Genomic DNA, 25,023 nt, shown 5'->3' on the forward strand with positions numbered 1-25,023 from the left:
AGAGCTGGAAATAAGCAGCCTGGAAGACCCGACACAGCGTTTACCCACACCCTGTACCAGGGCAGAAACACACACCTCGGTGGGCTTAGATCTAGACAGGCTCCGGTTGACAATCTGGTGGTCACTGCACGGACACGTGTCCACAGCAGGAGGCAGGTTCAGCCAAGCTCCCCAGTACTAGGAGGACTGCTGGGGAAGAGGCATCTGTGAGGCCCAAGTAAGATGACGAGCCTCTGGATTTGGCCTTCCAACTCATCATGGAGAGTCAGCAGAAGGTGGGGGAGCATCACACAGAGCTTTTGGAAGCCCTCAAAAGAGTGACACGCGAGTTTTAGGAGTGCGTCCACCTGCTCTTTGATGAAGTCATGCCTACATGTGCGTGCATGGAAGTCTCCATGGGAACAATGGCAGATGCCATGGAGACCCTGGTCCAGCAAAACACGGAGATGTGTGCAGACCTGCACCTCCATTGCGGGGGCCATGGGTGAGTTCCTGCAGTGGCAACAGGGAACCTTGACATCCTTCCAGGAGCTCCTTCTCCCTCAAGGAGTCAGGCCGGGGCTCTCAGGTACCTGAAGGGAGGAGGAGTGGCACCTGGACACCCCTGAGTCATCCACTCAGGAATCTCAGAGACTGCCCACTCCTTCTGAGTCCACTTTGCCTGTGGCCCTGTCAACCTCGTCCTCTGTCACCACAGAGGGAGCAGCTGGCCCACAGGAGGACAGCCAAAGCAAGCTGGGGACTCAAGGCCTTGGTTCTCCAGAGGAAGCACGCCGAAACAATCAGAGGCAACAGGGCCAACCATTGCACAGGCTGTCTCCACCCCCGCTGCGGATGTCAGGGCAGCACCTAGAAGAAGTGGTAGGCCTAGAAAAGTTAAGAAATTCTGATCACAAGTGATTGCACGTGAAAACATTTTGTCGCTTTATAATCAGAAAAATGTATTCACTTTCACTGAATAATGTGTAATGTTGTCTTTAAGCTTCATTTACAGGATTTGCGAATCCTCCCCTGCATCCACCCTCACCAGCAGTTCAGCTGAACCACAAGTGATTCTCTAGGGAGAAGCGTGTGTGTGGCAGGGCCTTTCGGAGCCTCGTGCAAGCACTCTCCCGTGCACTATGACCACAGCCGATGTTAATTGCTGCGCAAACCAATTGCCAGAGGGAAACTTGGCTTGAAGGCCATACTTTTTTTTTTGTATACTGAAAACGAGAGGATGACATACCGATCTCAGCACTTAGAGGTCCAGTAACACTTTTGGGATTTTAAAAATAAAAAAGTTTTATTAACAAGAATAAAAGAAAACTTAAGCACACAAGATTACAGTTACACAATTAAGGTTGGTCTGACAAAACATTCCCCAAAAAGACTTTCTTTGTCAGACCCACAAGTAAACACTTCCAGGCAACACTCCTTTATAGATGTTAACTATAAAAGAAATCCAGTAGTATTGCACAAGGCAAACTGCTGTAGTTTCAATAAAGGCATACCACATGACCTCTACACCCATCCATGCTGCTGTGCAATCCACATAAGAATAAGACTGCTTTTCTGGCTTGACTGGATGGTTGATTCAAACTGCATCTCTTCCCAGCCCAGAGCTAACAGCTCAGCTCCAGCTCCAGCTCCAGCTATCCCTAGCTAAGCTCTCCACAGTAACTCCAAAATACCTTTTCTTCCCTTTCATCTCCGGTTCCATTGTTCTCTTCAAAACTAAAATCTTTCAAAATATATTTTCTTTTATGTCTTTATCTTGTCTTTGCTTTCAGGTCAATAAAATATAATATCCCCACTATTGTTTACCTAGGGAACTCCTGCAAGGTGCAAACAGGTTTCTTGTCACAGAGATAAAAACAAAAAGCTAAAAGCTACTGCGGATGCTGGAAATCCAAAACAAAAACAGAATTACCTGGAAAAACTCAGCAGGTCTGGCAGCATCGGTGGAGAAGAAATCAGTTAATGCTTCGAGTCCTCATGACCCTTCGGCAGAACTGAGTATAGTTAGGAGAAAGGTGAAATATAAGAAAGGTGAAATATAAGCTTATATTTCACCTTTCTCCTAACTATACTCAGTTCTGCCGAAGGGTCATGAGGACTCGAAACGTTAACTGATTTCTTCTCCACCGATGCTGCCAGACCTGCTGAGTTTTTCCAGGTAATTCTGTTTTTGTTTCAGGTTTCTTGTCACCTCTGACTCCCCTTTGATATTCAAAGAAACTCTCAACTTATCTAAAAATAAAAACGTTAGATCTAATCTATTTATTTGTACTTCAAACTTAACATCTCTATCCTTTCATGTTTCAAACCCCTCCCCCCCCCCAGAGAACCTGACTCCTATCTCTGCCCAGCTTAATTAAATCTCTCTCTCACACACCACAGACATCCAGCCTTCTTTACCGAGTAACATAATATTCCCCAAATATATTAAAAGATAAATGACATCCATTCCCACAGTACACAGAGCCTTCATCCATCACACATCTCTCTGTCGCGAGCATTTTCAATGCTGCCTGCTGGGGCTCTCTCTCAGTTATCCATCTGAGCTGACCTGCATGCACGCCCACCCACCGACTGCACTCCCATGCAGCGCCCATGCTTGTCCAACATGAAGCTCTGCTCACTTACAATTTGTGCAAAATGGTTGTAGTAAAGTTTCTGATAAACTCCCCTGTCCTCGTCCCTCCCCCAGTCACCCATGTCCTTTCCACCATCACAGTCCTCCCACCGCTCCCCACCCCACCAGCATCACCTTTTACCTCCTCCTCTCACCACCCTACAGCCCGAACCATTGTCATTCTAGGACGTCCAGGTGAATGTGCACGTTCCCTTTCCTGAAAATCCCACCCCATCCACGTTGACCTCCCCGGCATCCTCCTTCCCACCCCCATGTCCCCACCAACCACCCTTCTACTGGCACTGACCCACCCTCACCCTCCCATCCTACTGGCTCCCTTTGTCCCCTCTCACACTCGCCATTCCATCCTACCACGCCCACCCTGAGTTCGCTGCCTAGGAGGCAGTCATTGACTACACAGGCCTGGACATTCCACCTCCACCCACACCCCCTGCCTTACTCCTTCCTCCACCCTTACTCCATCCCCCCCAAACTCTCTCATCCTCCCAGACACCTTCCCCCCTCCAAACCCCTCCTCCCCCAGACATCCCCCCCTCTGAACTCCCTCCTCCCCCATCCACCTTCCCCTCTCTGAACTCCCTCACCCCCCAGACACATTCTTCCCCTCTGAAATCCCTCCTTCACCCCTCCGAACTCCCTCCCTTACGCCTTCCTCTCCCCTTACACCATTCTCCCCCCTTACAACTTCCTACCCCGTACTCTTCCTCTCCCCGGATACCCTCCTTCCCCCCTCCCAACCTCATCCCCCCGACACCTTCATCCCCACTTCACAACCTCACCCCGACACCTTCATCCCCACACACCAGCAACCTCACTCCCCTCAGCCTGACACCTTCACCCCCACTTCCAACCTCACCCTCCCCCCGTCTGTTACATTTGCTCTCCCATCGCACCTATACCTTCCTCTCCACGCACCCCTTCCCACTTACTGATCATCCGTACGCACCCATGGCAAAGTCTGTGAAGTTCCAAAGCAGGTCCAAAGCATCAATATAGTCCATGGAAGATGGTGTGAGCCCACGGCGAAGTCCGTGAAGTTCCGAAGCCGCAGCTAAGTCGAAGCTGCTGCATGGAGATCTCCCGCCTTCCGAGAGCTGCTTTGCTGAGGAGCCATGTGCAGGAGAATCCACCCAGAATGCGATGCACATGTTCCTCCAGGGTCCAGTAGCTGTAGGGCTCCAGCTGCTTCTTCTCCTCAGATGTCTGTGATCTGAGCAAGTCCCACCTTCGGCACGTCATGTTTGTCCAGACGTGTTCTGGGCCAGCATGTTTTCCTGCCGGCGCAACGGTAAATCAGGTGTGGGGGGACGATTCTAGTTGGGCCTTACTTTGCACCCCATTAGAGGGATTCGCGATCCGCCATGTCGGACACCATCAGATGACCCCCACTAGGATTTCATGCCGGTGTCAAAACGATTTCTGCTTCTCCAGCCGAATTCTAACCCCCCTGTCCGCCACGATGCCTGCCGCCAATGGGAGTGAAAAATTCTGGCCAAAGGATCGGGTGGGATCTAAGGAAGTATTTCTGTTCTCACCCTCCGAAGAAGGCTATCAACGTATATGAGAATACAGTTCAATAGGTACTGGTAGCCATGCAACCGGGGCAAGATGGCCATTCTTTGTGTGTGAACCAACGCAGTATTTTTTGGTAGCTTATTCAACTACAAGGAGCACCGCAGACAATAATCGTATGTACATGCTTTTCAAGAGGAGGTCTCAGGATGTCAATCAGGAATAGGACTTCTGTGTGAATTTTACCTGTTCTCCCAGCCCAGGGACAATAAAGCCAACCATATCACAGCTGTGTTTTCAAAAGATGACAGAGCATGGACATATCTGCTTCTTCATAAATTAGTTTGTTACAATTCAGCAAACTGACTATGAACAATAGGCCTGAAAACAGGTTATTTGACGCAAAGAATGTTAAGGAGACAGGAGTGTCAAGCTAATTGAGGGGGTGAAAAATATAATTTATTAAAATATAGCAGATGCACAAAGACAGTAAGTCTATTATACAACACACGTGTTTAGATCCCTATAGTACAACTGCAAATATCAAAACACAAGATGGCCCCTTGTTGATACATAAAGCAGCCTTAATATGAAAGCCATTAACACTCAAACATACAAATTCTTCCCTCTCCTTGCCCATCCTTACTCCCTACAGATTACATGAAGGAAGGTACAGATGACCCTGTTTAGGTTAACAGCCAGTTCATTAAATGACAAAATCCCTTTGAAGATGGTTGGGTGGGCACTTATTATGGGATTATGGGAAGAATCCACCAGCAGTTCATGGAAGTATTCATTTGAACTGATTGTCGATTAGGGTGCCTTTCATCTTGGCTTTCTTAGCCTCCAACTCTGCCTGTAAAGAAAAGAAAACACAGCTTTACAGGAAACGTATACCCACCTCTTCAGTGAAACAAATAACTATAAATTAATTGGAAGCATTGATGAGAATTAATCAGTTTGATTTATTTTTACAGTTACAATAATACGATGGATTAGCAATTTGCAGCCATGAATGCTACAAGTTCTAGTGGTCAACTTGATTTTTGATGAATTTGTTCCTCAATAACAATATGGCATATTTGTTATACATTTTGCTGCCTGGACTAAGATCTAGGAAAGAAACCCTACAACAGCATTAGCTGAGTATGCAGTGGGTGTGCACTTAGCCTCAGTTCCAAGAACCTTCTGCTATTTGTTGATTTCAGTGAGGGCAAAGAGAAGAAAGCTTGTGCGCATTAGCTGTCAAGGCTGAGCTAATTAAGGTCACATTCATTTCTGTGGAATACCACTGACGTATGGGCCAAAACAGGCATCTGGCCCAGCAACAAAATCCTAGCTGGATTATTGGGTATTGCAATGTTCCACAAGCGGCTTCCACCACTAAAGGTATCTTCTGTGAGCTGTGAAAACACTTGAGCCTTTTCTTTTTTAAATGGCATTATGCTGCAGAAACATTTTAAATTATTTTTCAGGTTTTACAGTTAATGCTGAGATTTTCTGCTGTACAAAAAACCAGATCCTGAACTTGGACTAATGGATTTCTCACATTTGATAGGATCTATGGTAAAATTGCTAATTCATTTACCAGTTCCTGCAGTCTCTTCTTGCTCATGCCTTTCCTTTCCAGCTGCTTCTCAATCACTTTGGCATTCTGTGCGTAGGAATCAGCAATCTCCCTCTATCAAATACACAAAACACAAGTTAGCAGCATTTAGTGACAATTTCTAATTCTGACATTCATGTAGGTCAGGCTTGCTTTGAGCTTCTTGTTCTGAGCCCATGACATCTGAAGATTTACAAGGTACAGAGTGAACAAAGGTCTCTTGTTCTATCAAATCCACCCCTTCCACTGGATGAGATTTGAATGATAATGCATACTACTAACATTACTGGAGACAAGAATCATACTCAGGTGTTGTTCTCATGTATTGCCTTGGACACAATTAGAACAGATTTGACAGAGAGCTGAAAGCTGCTTTCTCTTTCACTTGGGCATTGATGAATAGCACAGGGGGACCCAAGGTGAAAATCATCCAAATACACAGTCATATATTCTTAGATTTAAAAACTTTTCAGATATGTTCTTAAAATGCAACTGGACACTAAGGACATCTTATCTCAAATTGGCAGGCAGTAGTAGTCTTTACAGACCCAGGGCTAACTAGTTATGGCCTCTTTGGTCTAATTGGATAAACAGCTGTACAGTCTGAAGGAGAAAAGGTTACAATTTCAGCTCATTGGGAGTGGGAACATTCTGTTATCTCAGGTCCAGTTTATCAATTTCAAGCTGTCAAAATGTCATAAGAAGCTATAAAAATGATTCACCAAATAGTATCCTATAATGAAATACAATTTTGGAAAATACAAGAGCTAAAGTGAATTAACTGCATACTGTTGATGCATACCCTCTTTTGTGCCTTTGTTACCTGTAAACTCCACTATTCCAACATATTCCTTCCTGGGCTCCCATGTTTTACTTGCTCTATAAACTTGAGGTCATCCAAAACTCTGCTGCCGATGTTCTAAGTCGCACTAGTCTAATTCTCCTATCATCCCTATGCTTGCTGACCTAGATTAGTTTCTAGTTATGCTTCATTTAAATAATTCTTATACTTGTTTTCAAATCCATACAGTGCCTCCCTCCTCACTGTCTCTGTAAGCTCCTCCCAGTCCCATAACCCTCTGAGATATCTGCACTGCTCTAATTCTGGCCTTTTGAGCAGCCCCAATTTTAATTGCTCCACCACTGGTGGCTGTGCCTTTGACTGCCAAGGAGCTAAGCTCTAGAATTCTCTCCATATGTCTCTCCACCTCTCTATTTCTCTTTCTTCTTTAAGACGCTCCTTGAAACCTACCGCTTTGAGTAAGCTTTTCATCATCAATCCTAAAGTCTTCTTACGTGGCTCAGTGTCAAATTTTGAGCAAATTTTCTGGACCTTATTCTTTGCCGGGACAACAGAGCATTTGGAGGGTCAGGAATCCATTTTATTAACTGGCGAGCTTTGCTGTGGCTCTCACCCTGAGCCATGTCATTAAGCATCCCACCTCCAGGTTCCCCAATCAATCAGGAAAGGCAGGCAGGACGACGAGTCAATTCTGTCAATGGAAGGATTTCTAATTAAAGTGATCGTGACATGGGTCACAAGGGCTCCCTCGCGCTTGGATTTTTGAGGCTGCAGCAACCACAGGAATGGAGAGGAGACCTGGGAAGGCTGCTTCCTGGGTCTCTCACTCTCACCTGCAGATCCTGTTTCTTGTTTTCAGTTCCACTAAAGGCCTATTTCCATAATCTTCTCCAGCCCACTAGCCTCTGAGATATCTGTGCTCCTCTAATTCTGGTGTGTTGTGCATATCCAATTTAATCACTCCAGCACTGGTGGTTGCCTAGGTCTCGAACTCTGGAATTCCCTCCCTAAATCTCTTAATCTCTCTACTTTTCTACCTCCCTTTAAGGTGCTCCTTAAAACCTACCTCTGACCAAGCTGCCCTAACATCTCCTTATGTGGCTTAAGTGTCAAATTTTGTTTAATAATGCTTCTGTGAAGCACCCTTGAATGTTTTACTACATTAAAGGTGCTATATAAATGCAAGTTGTTGTTGCTATCAGTGTGGACAAAGCTAGTCAACAAAACAAAACATTTGGGCATAAGCCATCCTTTCTCAGTGGTGTGAATGGCTCAGAAATAAAGACATTTATAATTAAAAGTTTAATTTGGTAGAATAGCAATTGCGTGGCACAGTGAAACTATCAATAAGATAATTCAGTAAGGGAATTTTACTTGAGTTCTGATGAAAGGTCATCGATCTGAAATGAGGTTCCAGTAGACCATAAATGCTGGCATGGACTGGTTGGGCTGAATGGCCTGTTATGCTGCATATTCTATCTAATTATAAGTCACCCATCATCTTTTTTTTAAAATTCTATTAAATCCATTAAGTTCTTTGTTTTCATTTATTTTTAAAGATTTCCTTGCACTACTGATATTTTGTCCTCTTCCTCCACTGTGTAAACAGATTAAATATTCATTTAACGAGCTGGCCATTTCTATCTTGTCCATTGAAGCCTTGCCTGTGGTGTGTCTTCAATGGGCCCACGCTTCCCTTAACCACTCTTTCCTTTAATATATTGAAAAAAAAGGTTTGCTATTTAATTTTGATATCCCTTGCAAGATTTTTCTCATATACTCTTCCACACCTCATCACTTTCTTTGCAAACCTTTGTTGCCTTCTATAGTTCTCCCTGTCCATTGTGCTTGGCAATAATGTAAGCTTGACACTGTCTCTTGCCTCATTTGATGAGGATGATTACTTAACTACAATTGTGAAGCCTTTACCTTTTAGGGCTTTTATCTCATCCCAAGCACTTCTTTGAATACTTCCCACTTCATCTGTGGGTTTACCTATCAACAGTTGCAAGATTTTCCCTTATCATCAGCTTGTTAACTAGTTCTGGTTTGTTACCCATTATTAAATCTAGCGCAGCATATTTTCTTGTTGAGTCCAAAACATATTGCTCCAGAAAACTGTTCCAAATACATTTGAGAAATTCGTTGCCTTTACAACTTGCACTGTTCTACTTCACGTAATCTATGTGAAAATTTAAAACCTCCTGACTGTGAAATAACCAGGAAATAAGGGTTTTAAAAAGTGTAGTCTTGGGGTGATGGGTGGGTTGTTTGCAAGGCTGGTTTTTAATGACCATCTTTAGTGGTGCCCAGAAAGTGGTGATGCAAGTGTGCTTTGCCAGGCCTCTTCATGAGCTAGTTAAGGGTCAGCCACACCGAAGTGCTTCCTAAAAGAGTCATTTTCATTCCAAAAACCTCAGGACTTGTGACTCACCCTGCAGGTTAAGCAACGCAGGCTTCAAGGAAGGCAATCTCAGACAATATTTTTCCTAGTTTTGAAGACTACTAACTGGGGCAAGGGAAAGTGGGCGAGGTTGGGTGAATCATAGCTCATTTCACCTGGACAAAGATGCCTTTACAAAATAATGCAAGATTTAAGATTCACTTAGAATAAACATTAAACTGACAGGTCTATAGTTTCCTGGCTTTTCCCCTTACTTCTTAAATAACGGAGTGTCACTTGCATTTGCCTGATCCAATTCACATTATTTTGAGAAACTGTATGAGGCCATGCTAGTCATTTATGTCCTTAAAAATCGTTGGCCAAATTTAAATAGAGATATGGAGAAAAATACAAAACAAGAATAGATGTTAATAATGAATATTAACCATCAATATTACAACTGAGGAAATGTTTTGAAGATTACATTGCTACACATTAATATTTGTCAATGATAAATATAATTTCAGTGTTAAATCTGATTTCTGACTAACAAGCAACACAGATTACTTCAGCATATCAATTTAAAGGAGGGTTTTGTTCAATGACGGAACTCACTGCTTCAATCTCCTCCTCTTCCTCGTCAATGGTGGACACAGTGACGGAGCTGAATTTACCCATGTCTTTGGTCCTCTTTGTCATCATCACCTGTGGAAGCAGAAATCCAGTCAGTAATTAAGTAATTAAATGTTGCAAAAGAAAAATGTGCAGACTATTTAATGAGATAATCTGCTGCCCTTCTTTTTTGGAGGCTGTAAAGGACATATTCACTTGAACTTTATTTCTCAAGCAATAAGTTTTATATTATTTTTCTCTTTTATCCGGTTCCTCTACACCAAGTCTTCAGCCAAGGCTGCTTTTAAGCAGGGAATCATATGTACGCAAGAGTCATTTTGAACAGGTCCTCCATGTGTAGGTAAATCCAGGAGGCAGTGGCATAGTGGTATGGTCACTGGACTAGTAATTCAGAGACCCAGGGTAAAGTTCTGGGGACTTGGATTCAAATCCCACCATGGCAGATGGAGAAATTTGAATTCAATAAAAAAAATCTGGCGATGACCATGAAACCATTGCCAATTGATGTAATCAATGTCCTTTAGAGAAGGAAATCTGTTGTCCTTACCTGGAGGCCTGCATGTGACTCCAGACTCACAGCAATGTGGTTGGCTTTTAAATGCCTTCTGAGCAAAGGCAATTAGGGATGAGCAATAACATCCCATGAATGAAAGCTTCCCCCCAATGGCACAGCTGTGATCAGGAAAACCACAAGCCCAGAGCAGTGCATTATCACTCCAGGCCTGAGAGTGCAGGAGCACAAGCCAGGGTGCACTCCACTTTCTAGTTGAAATATATTTAATATATGCATATTGTGTAGTATATTGTATAACAGTACTAAAAAGTTACTGCCCACAGTATACTTTTATACAGATTTTATGGCTTGCATGGCTGGATGGTACAACTTAAATTATTTTCCTAACTGGGTATAAAATTCATGGACATAGTGCTGCAGAACTAATGATTTTACTATAAAATAATTTATACCAACAATTCACTGCTAGAAAGGACATTAACAATAATATATCATGTCACAGTTAGTAACAATGCCAGCATGGTGACATACAGGTATAACTTCAATGATGCAACATCATTACGGCCTTTTTAATTCAGATCAAGCTGCCTCTACAGTGCAAGTGTGCACACACGTGCATACAAACAAACATGTGCACATACACACGTGCGCACACAGACACTGCACGCGCACATATGCACAACAGGTCAAAAGGCAAAAACATTCAATTTGAGAGTCATATCATCCACCGACTTCTCAGGAAGATAGCTAGCTGAATATGAACCTTTTTGTTTATCTTTAGAAATGCTTAAAGAAGGAGACAATGTCTATTTATACAAAACTTGACTAGTCCACCAGATACCTGGCTAGTCTCCCATATTCCATAAACTTGTCATCCAAAACTCTGTTGCCCGTGCTTTAACTTGCACCAAGTCCCATTTCCCTATCACCCCTCTGCTCCAAAATATTTGATTAATAATCTTCACTATTGTCAATTAACCATTAATGTCAGACTCCAGCAAAATAAGATTATGTATTGAGAAACCACCATGTACCAATTTTGGGCCATTCAGAAGAATTATTTAATTGCGCAGAAACCCAACTGATATTACTGCACAACAACAACAATTTATATTACAATAGCACTGTTAACATAATGAAACATCCCAAGGCACTTCGCAGGAACACTATAAAAGTATGACACAAGCCTCATAAGTAGAATTAGATCAGATGACTAAAAGCTTGGTCAAAGAGACAGGTTGTAAGGAATGTCTTAAAGGAGGAAATGAGGTAGAGAGACAAAGAGGTGTTGGGAAGGTAATCCAGTGCTTGGGGTCTAAGCAACTTAAGGTACGGTCACCAATGGTGGAGCAATTAAGATCAGAGATGCACAAGCAGCCAGAATTAGAGGAGAGCAGATTTCTAGGAGGGATGTGGGGCTGGAGGAGATTAGAGAGATAGGGAGGAGTGAGGCCAAGTACAATATAATCTATAAATCAGTCCCTTATGACATTAGTGCATTCATATGCTATTCCCACTAAAGCCATTTTAAATTCCTCAGGGGGATGGAAAGAAAGAGACATTTTTAAGAAGTTCTAAAAATATCAGCGAATAAATCTCAAGATATTATTCTTCCCATAATTTGGCAACAGAACTGAAAATAAATGTCCGAGAAGGTTTACTTTCCTGTCTCCCTTTCTGTGCTGTCTTTCAATTACATATGTAGTCACTTTTACAGTTTTAGAAGTGCAACCAACAACAAACAACCTACCACCTACCACAGCTTACTTAGAAATATAAATGGTTTAATTTGATCCAGCAGTAGCATAAACCCACTGATGAACTGTAACTGGATTGGCAGACTGTGGAAAGCCAGTATTGAACCACTCTTCCAAAACATATATAGCAACATAAAAACAGATAACTGCATTTATAAGATTGATTCAGGGTTCTTAATTATCTATATTAATGAAATCTAAAGTCAATTTCCTCTGAGGAGCAGTATTTGTTTTATGAACTGTCTCTTGGTTTACAAAAATAAATTTTAATTCTATTTTAATTTTCAGTTGCATACTAGGTTCATTATGAAAAGATTTTTCCTCTTTGGATGTTCCAGTGTTACATGTTAATAAGGTTCAAAGCCAGATTTCAGATTAAAAATCCCATTTTTCCTTTGTAGGTGCCAATTGTTACCAACATTATTCAATTCGCTCGGCGCTAAAACATTTTTTGTTTGGAATGTATCTACATGAGGATCATCAGTGTGGAAAATGGAGCATATTTCCACTTCTTGTGTTGGCATGAAGTACTTAGAGGCTGGATGCGCAGAGACACAGAGGCAGGTTCTCTCTATGTTGCTTCAATGTGCTTAACCCTACCTTCAGCCTGATATTGCCATTTCCTACACAAGCCATGCCAATTGAATTTTCATCTTGCATACCCACAATTCGGTAAGTTTGTGCAGTGGACTAATACCACTGGTACTGGGTTGAGTTTGTCTCATATTCATTCTACATATAAACCATAGCACTGGCAGAGAAGACTTCCATCCTAGCATTTTGAAAAGAGTAACAAGGCTTGTATTATATAGCCCTCATCAAATCTCTCAACCTTTCTCAAAGTGTTTCACCCACAATAAATTATTTGCAATACAATGACTATCCTTAAGCTGCCAAGCTTGCAGTTGTATTCAAACTTCGGTCCAACAAGCAAAGAAGAGAGCTCAAACAAACTGTACCATGCCATTGACCTGCTTGCAAATCTTCTTTTGTCAAGTTTCTCCTGAAGACATTAATGCCTTTTTAGGATATGATTCACCGAGTGCTGACTGCCCCCTAAAACCTCATTCAAATGGCCAATATTTGTGAGCAAGACTTGTTAGATTCTGTTGTCCAACTTACCTAGGTCATTGGAATCAAATATAAACCATGTGCCCTTGCAGACAAATATTCTTATTGTCAAATTGCAACAATGATTTTTCCAACTTTTGAATCCCAAATATTGGAAAATTAGAATCAGGAAAAAACGTTGAATCAAGGAACAGTTCTTAAATCAGATAACATTTTGGAACCAAAGAAATGTTGCTTCAGTATATAAATGAGACAAAGAAGTTTCCAAAATTCATCTACATTTACAGTTGTTCTGTAAATCCCAAGTAATGAAGCTATGACCGCTAATCCTCCTGCATTAATCCTATTATGCATCAAGGGCATGGAATACAACTGTCAGTTGAAGGTTTTTTGTGGTTATCTTAGTGCAGCAAACCAGTTCTTGTTATGACAAAGATGAGTTGAAATTATGCAAGAGTATTTCAGGTTATTGATCAGATATTTCAGTGGCATGTAGCTAGACTATAGTGATTGCCAGCAGTTTTATATTTCTGACCAACATGTTTAAACACAAAAATAAAATTAGAATCACTTCCATATAGCATAACTAGTTTAGGCCAATTCCCTAATAGAAAATAGCATGATTCATTATAATAAAATATTTGGCAACCATGAATAAACATTTTCTGGAGTAAAATACACTGATATGCATTGTTATGATCCCAGTTGATGTTACTACTGGACAGGATCCCAGGGTGAAACCCAGCTTGATAGATCCTAACTTTTATTTTTTGTTTAGAAACGTGGAGGGCGGCTACTGAACAGAGTCACAGGAATCAGCTGATGAACTTTTATCAAAAGGATACAACGTTTATTAAACAAGAAAAGATGAACTATATTACAATACTCCTTCACCCACAACTATACCTGTACAGATATACACAGATTCGTAAGGATATTACAAGTTACAAAAGCTATCTTATACTCTCACATTCACAATAAGTACACAGTCCATGTAAACCAATTGGCGGCCTGTAGTCAGACACACCACACACTGAAACCAAGTGACAGATGTCACCCCAAACAGATGCTATGGATCTCTCATCAACTCCCCCAGATGCTTGTCGTGAGCCAACCGGTCTCAGTGAAGGGCTTCCAATCTCCATTCTTGAAGAACTCGCTTTGGAATCTTCTCCCAAGCAACACTTTCTCTCAGATGCCTTCCACAAAAGTCCTCCTCCAGGGTTCTAAAATCTCCTCCCGATGTTCCTCCCCCTGGATCGCCACGTGCATTCAAGCTTCGATCCACACACTCTCTCTCTTGACTCAGCCGTGCCAACAGATCACCACTGCTTCGCATGCCCATGGTAAACAGGCTGTTGCCTTGGACCTTCTGGCTTCTCGCAAGCCTATTTTGCTTTAAGTCTGCATCCTATAGCTTCTTCCCTTTAAGCTTGGAGCCTTTCTCCGCTCCTCATTCTTAACTTCACTTAATACGACCTTTTCCAGATTCCTGTTCTTTCCTTTTGACTAGGAGGTCTTCTCAGGAACACCTCTGCCCTCCCAACATTTTCTGTTCTTGGGGAAACCTGTTTCTTGCAGCTCTCTCCTGTCCAGCTTCTCCTAGCTCCTGTTTCCAACTTTTGTTTGGGACTTGCTATCTGTCCCTTTCCTATGCTGCTTCTGCTGACAGCTGCTTCCAACATTAGAGCACAATCCAACTGAACTCAAACTGCTTCCTCTGTGTCTGAGGGTCCCTCTCTGGACCCCTGTTGCTACCTTGTGTTTGTTTTAACTCCCCTTCAAGAGGTGTAAAACCACACTAAAATGCAGGAATCTTTTAAAGTGAAACTAAAACTCAAGCTCCCCCTTTCTTAACACACAATTTCAGAAATACAAATTAAATTTAAAAATATAACTTATCCCCAACACACACAAAACAAATATAACTTACTTAACTATCTCTAGTTCCTAACAGCATACTGAAATTATTCAAAACCATTAAATTGAAAATTACTCTGAAAGCCTGCTGCCACTCTACTTCAAGCTCTATCTGCATATACTTCTGGTTCTTTCTCCCTCATGTACTTATCTAGCTTCCCCTTAAAAGGTTATTCACCTCCACTACTCCTTGTGGTAGCAAATTCCACATTCTAGACACTCATTGGGTAAAAAAAGTTTTTCCTGAATTCTTGATTGGATTTATTAGTGAAGATCTTATATTTATGAACTCTGCTTTTGGGCTCTCCAAAAATGGCAACATTTTCTCTATATCTACTCCATTAAACCTCTTCATAAAAGGGACCTCTGTTAGGTCACCCTGCCATCTTCTCCTTTCTAGAGAAAAAAAGCCCCAATCTATTCAGTCTTTCCTTCTAGTTATAACATCTCAGTTCTGATATCACCCGTGCAAATCTTTTTTGCACCTGGTACAGTGCCACTATATCCTTCTAGCCAGAACTATACACAGTACTCTATAAGTACTATGAGTTCTGTTGAAGGGTCATGAGGACTGGAAACGTCAACTGTACTCTTCTCCGCCGATGCTGCCAGACCTGCTGAGTTTTTCCAGGTATTTTTTACTTCTTGTTTTGGATTTCCAGTATCCGCAGTTTTTTGTTTTTAAACTCTATAAGTACAGTCTAGCTAAGGTTCTATATAAGCTACATAACCTCCCTGCTTTTCAATTCAATTCCTCTAGAAATGAACTCCTTCTGTAGTTTGCATTTTTTAATTGCCTAGTTAACCTGTGTTGCAATTTTTAATGATTTATGATTCTGTACCCCTAAACCCTATTGCTCCACTATCGTATTGAGACTCTTATTTTTCAAGGAGTATGTGGTTTCCTTATTCCTCCTACCAAAATGCACTACTTAAATTTATATTTGCAAAGTATCCTGGGCACCTAATGCAGCAAGTTACTATTGTTCCAATTTTGTCCTCACTTTAAATCCAATACTGACTTCCCAGGCAGGAAAATGGAATTAAAATTCAGATCAGTCATGATCTAAATGAATGGTGAAGCAGGCACAAGGGGCTGGATGGCCTACTCCTGTTCCTAAATGAACCAGATGATTTGAGGCTAGTTTCCTTTTTTGTGTCATTACTGTTGAACCTGACACAAAAACCAAAATTAATTCATACTAGTTTAGACCTAAAGAAACCAGCCTCAAGGGATTTTTTTTGTGTGGCAAATGTAAATCATGCCCCCAGCTGGATACAAATACAAACAAATCTGTTCAATTGGCATAAATAAGAGTCAAGCTCATTGTATTGAGGGCTTGACACTAGGGCTTGCTTATTTACCAGATGGAAGGCCTTAGAGAACTGCTGTGATGCAAGTGAAGTGCTGATTGTTATATGTAGCTTTGCTATTGCAGTTATTCAACTTCAAGTATTTCACTTGCTGAAATGAACATTTTTGAACTTCCATGAAAAGTTAAGTGCAGAATCTAAGCTAACCCAAATCAATCTGATGCAGATAACAATCTTACAATTTGCTTAGCATTGGGTTGGGAAACTTTGCAATTTTCACCTCCTACTGTTGATTTACGGTGTGGAACCGTGTCACCAGCAGCAGATGGAAAAGAATGCTGCTGGGAGCAAAGAATAAAATAGTCACTACTCTTATTGCAACCAAAACTTTTTGCAGCAGATTTACTGGCGTGAATGGCTCGTCTATTTGCCTCAAAAAAATTTTATTTTTTTTTTGTAAATGCAGCAATCAATATTCATTTACAACATTTTGAATAATTGTTAGAAGGCAGTTTTACAACTAAATACTTGGATGAACCATGAGCCTGTGAAGTCCCAAAAATGGCTTCAGTTTGAACAGGAATGGGAAAGCAGGATGTAAATACCAAACAGCCAGGTTGGCAGCTGCTATGTTTTTCAGGCATTCAGCACTTTTGTTAATGCTTTACTTCCAACTGCAGCACAGCTGAACAGAAAGCAGCATCAACATTATTCTTTTAAGTCCAAGTGTTAAATTTAAGCCCCCTTTTTTTTGAATTTGTGATATTGAACAGGGAACATCGGGGATGGGAGTGTAAATAACTAGCATTGATTTGACTCCTGTTTGCTACTATAAACAAGGTGTCATTGTCAGCACAGAAGAATGTCAGGGTCAAAGCAAACATCAGCAGAATCTCAGCAATAGACAAAAATACCATTGGAAACAAGTTCAACTTGTCCCAGGGACAAATCTCCAAGCTGCGTAGGTCAGCCAAGACGCCTTTAATTATTTTCCCGTAATGTTGTTTGACTGGGGTCATCAGAAAGCAGCCCATCACAACTTGTTTCAAGCTCAAGTCTTCGACACGCAATCCTCCTAACATCCGAGCATTATGATATCCTTGAGAATAATTGCATATGCTATCATCTCATATAAATTTTAAAACCAACTAACACTAGCTCTCCTAACGGGTTCTGCTGGTATTTGTACCACTGAGTTTGCAGTTGAGTCATACAGACAGGAACATATCAGGTTTATTCCCAATCTTTCCTAAGTTAGCTAGTTACAACAATGATGAGGTGTTACATAAATAGGCTCAGTATTCTGGGATAGGGAAGAACAGTTATCAGGGTACCCCACTCTTGTCTGTTATCCAGTAGACCCTGGTAGAAAACATACACAATATTAACTGAGGACAGGTTTGTGATCAGCTGCGATGCCCTACGTGGTCAGGTATTATTGTCACTTACAATCTAGGCTTGCAAATGAAACAGGTGCTCATTCCCTGTGGTACTGTATCCAAATCATTAACTTCAGTGAAGAGCAGGAACTTTTTTTTGTGGGGGGGGGGGGAGAAGGGGTCAGAGGGAATAAGAGAAAGACGATCAACAATTTTCCAGATGCTCCAATGGGCTGTACCTCCAGGTTGATAACCTCAATATCTATAATAGCCATTCCATCATGCCTTTCCCCTTGCCCACATTTGCTGTTTGGAGATTTGGAAGGGCTCCAATGGTAAGATTTCCTTACATCCTCCCCTTCTCCAGAAACATTTTCTTACTACCTTGGTCTTTTAATATTATTGTCATTCCTAATGTACAGGATGACATTTTAATTGAAACCTGCTTCACATACAAATGTTACCCTGCCCCTTACAGAAATAAAAACTGAACAGATATATTGACAGCTGAAATACATTTGAAAGAGGCTGTGTTATCTCACGCTGCATTGGGCTCCTGTCTGCTAGACCTGAAGCTTACTTTATGACTAAAGAATATAAGGAACATTTTGTAAAGTTATCACTATCAAAATATTTTGTTTCTAAGAGTAGTTGAGGTAACTGGGTTAGTTATTTTTAATTCTTTCATGGGGTGTGTGCAATACTGGCGAGGTAAGCATTTATTGCTCATTCCTAATTGCCCTCGAGACGGTGGTGGTCAATTGCAAATTTTGTCAATATAAATAGATTGAGCAAATCAGCAGAGGATATCAAGGTCAGACTAAAGAACAAGTAAAACTATTTTAAAAGGCATCCTGATGAAAAACTGTGGTTAGAGATGGGTTTGAACTTCCCCCAGCAAGATTAGATAGGCACCCTCTTTAGGTAAACATTTGAAAATGGAGTTCAGATGCAAGTTGGGCATTTAGTTTGTCAAAGTTATTCAATTTTTCCAAAATTAAAAATGTTAAGACAGTCAAAAAATAGTTGACACAAAGATCCTGAAAGCTCAACCCATATTCTTACTTCTATCATCAAATTAAATCAAGTAAATAGCAGCTTATTATGTAAGTGACTACTTAGCTTTGACCAGGCTTTTTATTTCCGTTCATTTGTAATCAACAGTTCGGGGGAACAATCTTGGTTGTTCCTAAAATGTGTTTGGGTTGATTTTAGTGGAAGCAATAAGTCAACAGTTCTCTCAATTCCTGTATTGATCCTAGAGGAGATTGATGATGTTCAACAGGAAATTGGCAGGATATTTGCTAAAATACAACAAAGGGAGTAGTAGACACATAAAATGAACCAGGTTATGAATAGTTCAGGGAATCTGAATACATTAATTATTCAAATGAAATATATGAATTGTTGCCACTTTTATGTGGTAGAAGGAGATTTAAAAGAAAAGAAAACAAACATGCAATTTGCAGTTAATAGACGTTTGTCCTGTCTGGAACATTGTGCACCATAACGCCCTGACAATAAAAAAGGCAGTCATTATTTTCCATGCATTTGTTCTATAAAACTGACAAGAAATTTTTAAAAATCATGCTGGGTATTAATATCTTTACCCCCTTCTCAAACTCCACTTTGACCCCTCTCTATCCTTGCAAGCTACAGCCCCAGATCCAACATCCCTTTCCTCTTCTACGTTCACCAAAGTGTATTCACTTCCAAAATCATGCTTATTTTTCCACAGAACTTTGTTTGAATTTCTCCAATCAGGTTTCTGTCCCTGACACAGAACTGGACTGGGGTGCATTAACCCTGAGATTCCTTTGGAGCCTTTGGCACGATTGACTCAATCCTCGACTCAATTGCTACACAATCCTCCAATGCATTTCCTTAACGGTCTAGCTCGGTGGGATTTCCTTTGCTTGGTTTCACCATTGCTGATCCAACCATAGCAAGAAATCTTCAAAAATGGTTTCTCTTCCGGTGCCCAAGGGTGTATCAATGGCTCCCCATTTCTTCCTCAGTTTCAGGCTTAATGCTGTCAGCTTCCACATATACACTGACGAGACCCAGCTTTACCTCTCCATCATCTCTCTCAGCTGCATATCTAATATCCAGTCTTGGATGAGCTGCAATTACCTCCAGTTAAACATTGGAAAAATCAAAGCCACCATCTTCAGCCCTGCCACAAACTCAGTATCCTTTCCACCAATTCTAGGCCTCTGCTTTGCTACTGTCTCAGGCAGAAACAATCTGTTTGCAATCTCGGCATCCTTTTTGATTGAGCTTGTTTACTGCCTCCTGTCACTTCATCCCACACTTGCTGCACGTGCCTTCCAATTGTCTAGGTCCCATGCTCTGGAATTCCCTTCCTAAACCCATCTGGCTCTCTGCCTTCCTTTAAAATCCTTCTTCAAACTCAGCTCTTGGTCCAAGCTTTTGCTCACGCCTCCTAATATTTCCTGTTTTGCCTCAATGTCCATTTTTGTCAGATTATGACATTGAAGTGCCTTAGGATGTTTTTCCATGTTAAAGGTATATGTAAATGGAAGTTACTGTTGTTCCCAAATGCCTGACCTTGTACTGAACTTATGAATTCTTCCAATCCCTCAATGGCAAAATATATTACATGATGTGGACACGACCAATGAACTTGGTTTGTGTGTTATCTGAAGTCAGCCATTGCAGCAGTGATGGCAGTGGTACATACGAATTAGGAGCAGGAGTAGATCATTTGGAACCCTCGAGCCTGTTCTGCCATTCAATAAGATCATGGCTTATCTGATTGTGGCCTCAACTCCTCATTCCGCCGACCCCCGGTAATCTTTGACTCACTTGTTAGTCAAGAATCTATCTACCTCTGCCTTAATGATCCTGCCTCTACCATTCTCTAGGGAAGGGAGTTCCAAAGATTCACGACCCTCAGAGAAAAAATTTTCTTCTCATCTCTGTCTTAAATGGGAGACCCCTTATTTTTAAACTGTGTTCCCTAATTCTAGACTCTCCCACAAGGGAAAACATCCTTTCAGCATCCACTCTGTCAAGTCGCCTCAGGATCTTATATACTTCAATAAGATCACCTCTCAATCTTCTAAACTCTAATGGATACATGCCCAGCCTTTCCAAACTTATCTCATAAGATAACTCCCCCACCGTCCCAGGGCTTAGTCAAGTGAACGGTTGTTTCAAAGCTCTTAGGTTAGGAGGAAAGGTTTAAAAAAATACAAAGCATTGCTATCCAGAACCTTGTGCTGGAAAAGGCACAGAGGGACACACACTAGGAAACAATAGAATCAGGTTTGGTTGCAATGACCTTCACAAGGCTAGCTGATGGACCTTGCCCAGATGCACATACAAAATGTGCAAGTTTTGTTTATGGTGAGCTGCATTACCAATAGATAAAGAAAGGAAAGAGTTGTAAGTGCAAGAATTCTTTTTAACTGCGAAGAATCTCATTTTACATTGTAAAATGAAAAGGTATATTTTCATCTTAACAAAATAAGTTGGAAAAATCCTCCAGAAATCTATAAATGGCTGACATAACTATGTAGGTTAGTATCAAAACATAGGGATACAGTATTGGGAGGGGAAAATGTAAATTTAATTACTCCTTTTGCACCCCATTCACGCAAGTTCCCAGCCTCAGTTGCTTGAGGAGCTGCTGAATGGAAGTCAGGTGTTGTACCATAATGGTTCTCCAGCTTTTTTGATTGAAGAACCCCTGTTCATGTGGACTAGTAATTACAGACACCCCATCTAAATCATAATACTTGATGCAAGACAAATTTTTTAAACTCACAGCATGTGATATAACTCCAGACTAGTCCAAAGACTCGGGTCAGCTCCATATTTTGAAGCAGATATTTTCCTATCGCCTCAGTTGCTGCAATAATATCTTTCTGTTGATTTTCTTTTGCTGCTGCAACATGCCCACAGTAAAAGTTTTATAGAAGAAACTTAAGATGTAAATCTCTAACTTGTCAGTGGTTCAGCGATGAGGCGTCATGTGGTGATTAAATGAGGGTCAGCTATAAGCAGCACATTCATGGATTTTTGCAGTACGGTGATGTTTGGAAGTGAGGAGGCATTAATGAGAGCAATGGATAGTCACTGGTTGCTCACAATTATCAGCAATAAGGCAGAAGTCTGCAATCTTGCTGATAACGACTGATGTGATCTTCATCTAATCACTGCATCGTGTCTTCAGATGCCACTCATTTGCTTAATTCAAGGGTCATCTGGAAAGTTTCTACAGACCTCCGGGGGGTCCAAGGACCCCAGTTTGAGAACTATTGTTGCACTAGAAAATTAGAAGTTCACACATCATTCTGACTTGGAACTATATCCCGTTCCTTCACTGGTACTGAATCACAAACCTGGAACTCCCTCCCTCCCTCCCTCACAGCACTGTGGATGCATCTGCAACACAGGGGCTGCAGCAGTTCAAGAGGCAGTTCACCATCACCTTCTGAAAGGTGATTAGAGATGGGTAACAAATGCTGGCCTTGCCAGCAATGCTCACATTCCATGAAGGAATCATTTTTAAAAGTCTTTTTACATATTGCACATACATATTTTGCTGGGTCAGTCACTTTTGTGTTTTCTTTATTAAAGTAATTAACTATTCTGGGATAATTACTTTCTGCATTCACCTATTATCCATACCCAAGTCTCATCATTGAAAATATATGTTAACCCCTTAATCTAATAGCCTTGTTCACACGAACATTGAACTCTTTATGTGGTCCTTAATGAGTTTCTATGTATTGTCCCAAGTAAATGTTCTTTGTTAGGAGACCCTTTAACTGCTTAATAGTTAATAAATTACTATAAATATGTAAAAATTCCCCTGAGTTTCAGAGGATTACCTTCTTTGGTGGTTCCTGTTTCTGGCTGTATATGCTAGTGGTACCAAACCCTTGGCCGAACTTTACCAAAGCACCGTCTACAATAAAAGTAACTGGAGTATTCTTCTGCTGGTGCTGATAAAAGAGGAGGAGTCCACATCTGCAAAGATACACAATCATCACACTGTACCAGACAGCTTTTTACAATCAAGGGATAAACAAATATCTAGAAGCCTTAATAAGTACCTGGAATTTCAGAATTTAAAAACCAACTCACCAGAAGAATAGTACACGCTTTAAATCAGCAGCTAAGATGTCACCACTAAAAGTCAAATATTCGAAAGAATGTTCAAAATTTATAATCAACTCCTCACATTTTATTCCCAAATTTCTGCTGCTTCCCTCTGAATGTTTCCACTGGTCATGAATGTGAGGAACTTGGCTTGGTTTCAAATAAATAAAATAACTGAAGCACGTAGAGCAAAAGCAAAGCGATACGAATGTGAAAATACAATTTCAGATATAGGATAGGTCAGCATTTTCCAAAGCTGAAATGGTTTAATAAGGATTAATTACATGCCTGTGACCTTTGCTGTTAACAACTTAGCTTAAAGACTTCAATGTTAAAAAATCAATTAAATACAATTTAACAGTCTATTCTGGTAATTATCTCTTCAAGCGTTTCTCACTTTTACAGAAGAAAAAAATAAATCAGATCTGACCGTGGATGTATTTCACAAGTGAGGTACGCTAAATAACTCTTGACATAAGGAATAAATTCCTTTTGTAGCTCCTTAAAAATTAAATAATGGGTTATACTACAAGCAGTTTTGAATACCCACTTTTAGCATTATTTTGCACACAGTGAAATTGAAACTTGTGCTTGGTTATTCCTCCCAATGTTGTATAGAATTTCACTCTACTCTCATCCTACTACTCATGTGATTTGATGCTTCAAATTCAAGAGCTTAAGTGGAGTTAGAAACATAGAAACTAGGAGCAGGAGTAGGCCATTCAGCCCTTTGAGCCTGCTCTGCCATTCAGTATGTTCATGTCTGATCCTCTATCTCAACGCCATATTCCCGCTTTCTCTCCATACTCCTTGATGCCCCTAATATCCAAAAATTTATCAATTTCTTTCTTGAATATACTCAGTGACCCAGCCTCGAAAGCCTTCTGTGGGAGAGAATTCCACAGGTTGACCACCCTCTGAGTGAAGAAATTTTTCCTCATCTCAGTCCTAAATGGCGTGCCCCATATCCTGAGACTGTGGCCCTTTGTTCTAGACTCCCCAATCAGGGGAAACATCCTCCCTGCATCCAGTCTGTCTAGCCCTGTTAGGATTTTATACGTTTCAATCAGATCCCCTCTCATTCTTTTAAATTGTAGTGAATACATGCCCAGTCGAACTAATCTCTCCTCATATGACAGTCCTGCCATCCCTGGTATGCTTCCCTGCACTACCACTTTAGCTTCGTTAAGGGGAACTATTTCAACTGCCTTTGAAGTCTTTGCAACATATAATCTTATAGACAAATTCATTCTAAGCCCTGTAAAATGTAACTTTTAACTCTCCAAAACCCAAGACAGGCTAAGAGTTAAATGCTGTTCTTAGAAAACTGGGGGCAGGTTTCTGGCTACCTTCTCACATCCCTGGACAAGATGCAGGAGAAAGCATGTTACCCAAAAGGCCATACTTTTCACACATCAAGGTCCAACTTCTTTCTCCAGTGGAACCTATTTAATTGTAATTGCTCCCCTGTTCTTGTCTCTTTTGTTCATCTTGCGGTCTAACTATGCCTTCCGTCACACACTTTCCCCCACCCCACCGCACCACCACCACCACCACCACCACTGCACGCCCCCCCTCCCTTCCTCTGCACCACCCATCTCTTCCTACACCCTCATTGGATCAAAACTTCCACAGTCACCAAGCCTAATTCATTCTTCTTCATGACCGCAAAACTGTGAAATCTTTACTTCACTCTTAAAAGTTACAGATTGCAGGGCAGTTTCCATTTTGGGTGTAATCGGCAATCCGGGCTCGAGTGCATTAGTTCTGAGTTTCCCCACAAACTCATTAGCATATCACTAAACCTCCTCCAGGGATCCCCAGTATTACAGATGCCAGTCTTCAGCCAATTTGATACACTCCACATGATATCAAGAAACAGCTGAAGGCATTGGATACTGTAAAGGCTATGCACCCTGACAACATTCCAGCAATAGTACTGAAGACTTGTGCTCCAGAACTAGCCATGCCCCTAGCCAAGCTGTTCCAGTACCGCTAAAACACTGACATCTACCAGGCAATGTGGAAAATTGCTCAGGTGTGCCCTGTCCACAGAAAGCAGTTCAAATCCAGCCTGGCCAATTACCGCTCCATCAGTGTACTCTCGATCATCAGCAAAGTGATGGAAGGTGTCGGCCACAGCGCTGTCAAGTGGCACTTACTCAGCAATAGCCTTCTCACTGATACTCAGCTTGGGTTCCACCAAGGCCGCTCAGCTCCTGACCCCATTACAGCCTCGGTCCAAACATGGACAAATGAGCTGAACTCAAGTGGTGAGGTGAGAGTGACTGACCTTGACATGAAGGCAGCAATTTACCAAGTGTGGCATCAAGAGCCCTAGCAAACTTGAAGTCAATGGGA

At 41.3% G+C, this 25,023-nt stretch overlaps 1 protein-coding gene across 1 annotated transcript in view; it reads right to left on the minus strand.

Moving 5' to 3' along the window:
• Positions 1–4,587: 4,587 nt before the first annotated feature.
• Positions 4,588–25,023, minus strand: part of steep1 (STING1 ER exit protein 1) — a 42,807-nt gene continuing 22,371 nt past the window's right edge. Inside the window, exons 4-7 of the mRNA XM_078547598.1 lie at positions 22,392–22,530; positions 9,557–9,646; positions 5,739–5,831; positions 4,588–5,006 (exon numbers count right to left, since the gene is read on the minus strand). Of these exons, the coding sequence (XP_078403724.1) occupies positions 4,944–5,006; positions 5,739–5,831; positions 9,557–9,646; positions 22,392–22,530 (385 nt within the window). The 3' untranslated portion in view covers positions 4,588–4,943. The remainder of the gene's footprint in view (positions 5,007–5,738; positions 5,832–9,556; positions 9,647–22,391; positions 22,531–25,023) is intronic.

This window comes from Cetorhinus maximus, chromosome 8, assembly GCF_964194155.1.
Source record: "Cetorhinus maximus chromosome 8, sCetMax3.hap1.1, whole genome shotgun sequence".
In the NCBI taxonomy this organism is placed as follows: Eukaryota; Metazoa; Chordata; class Chondrichthyes; order Lamniformes; family Cetorhinidae; genus Cetorhinus; species Cetorhinus maximus.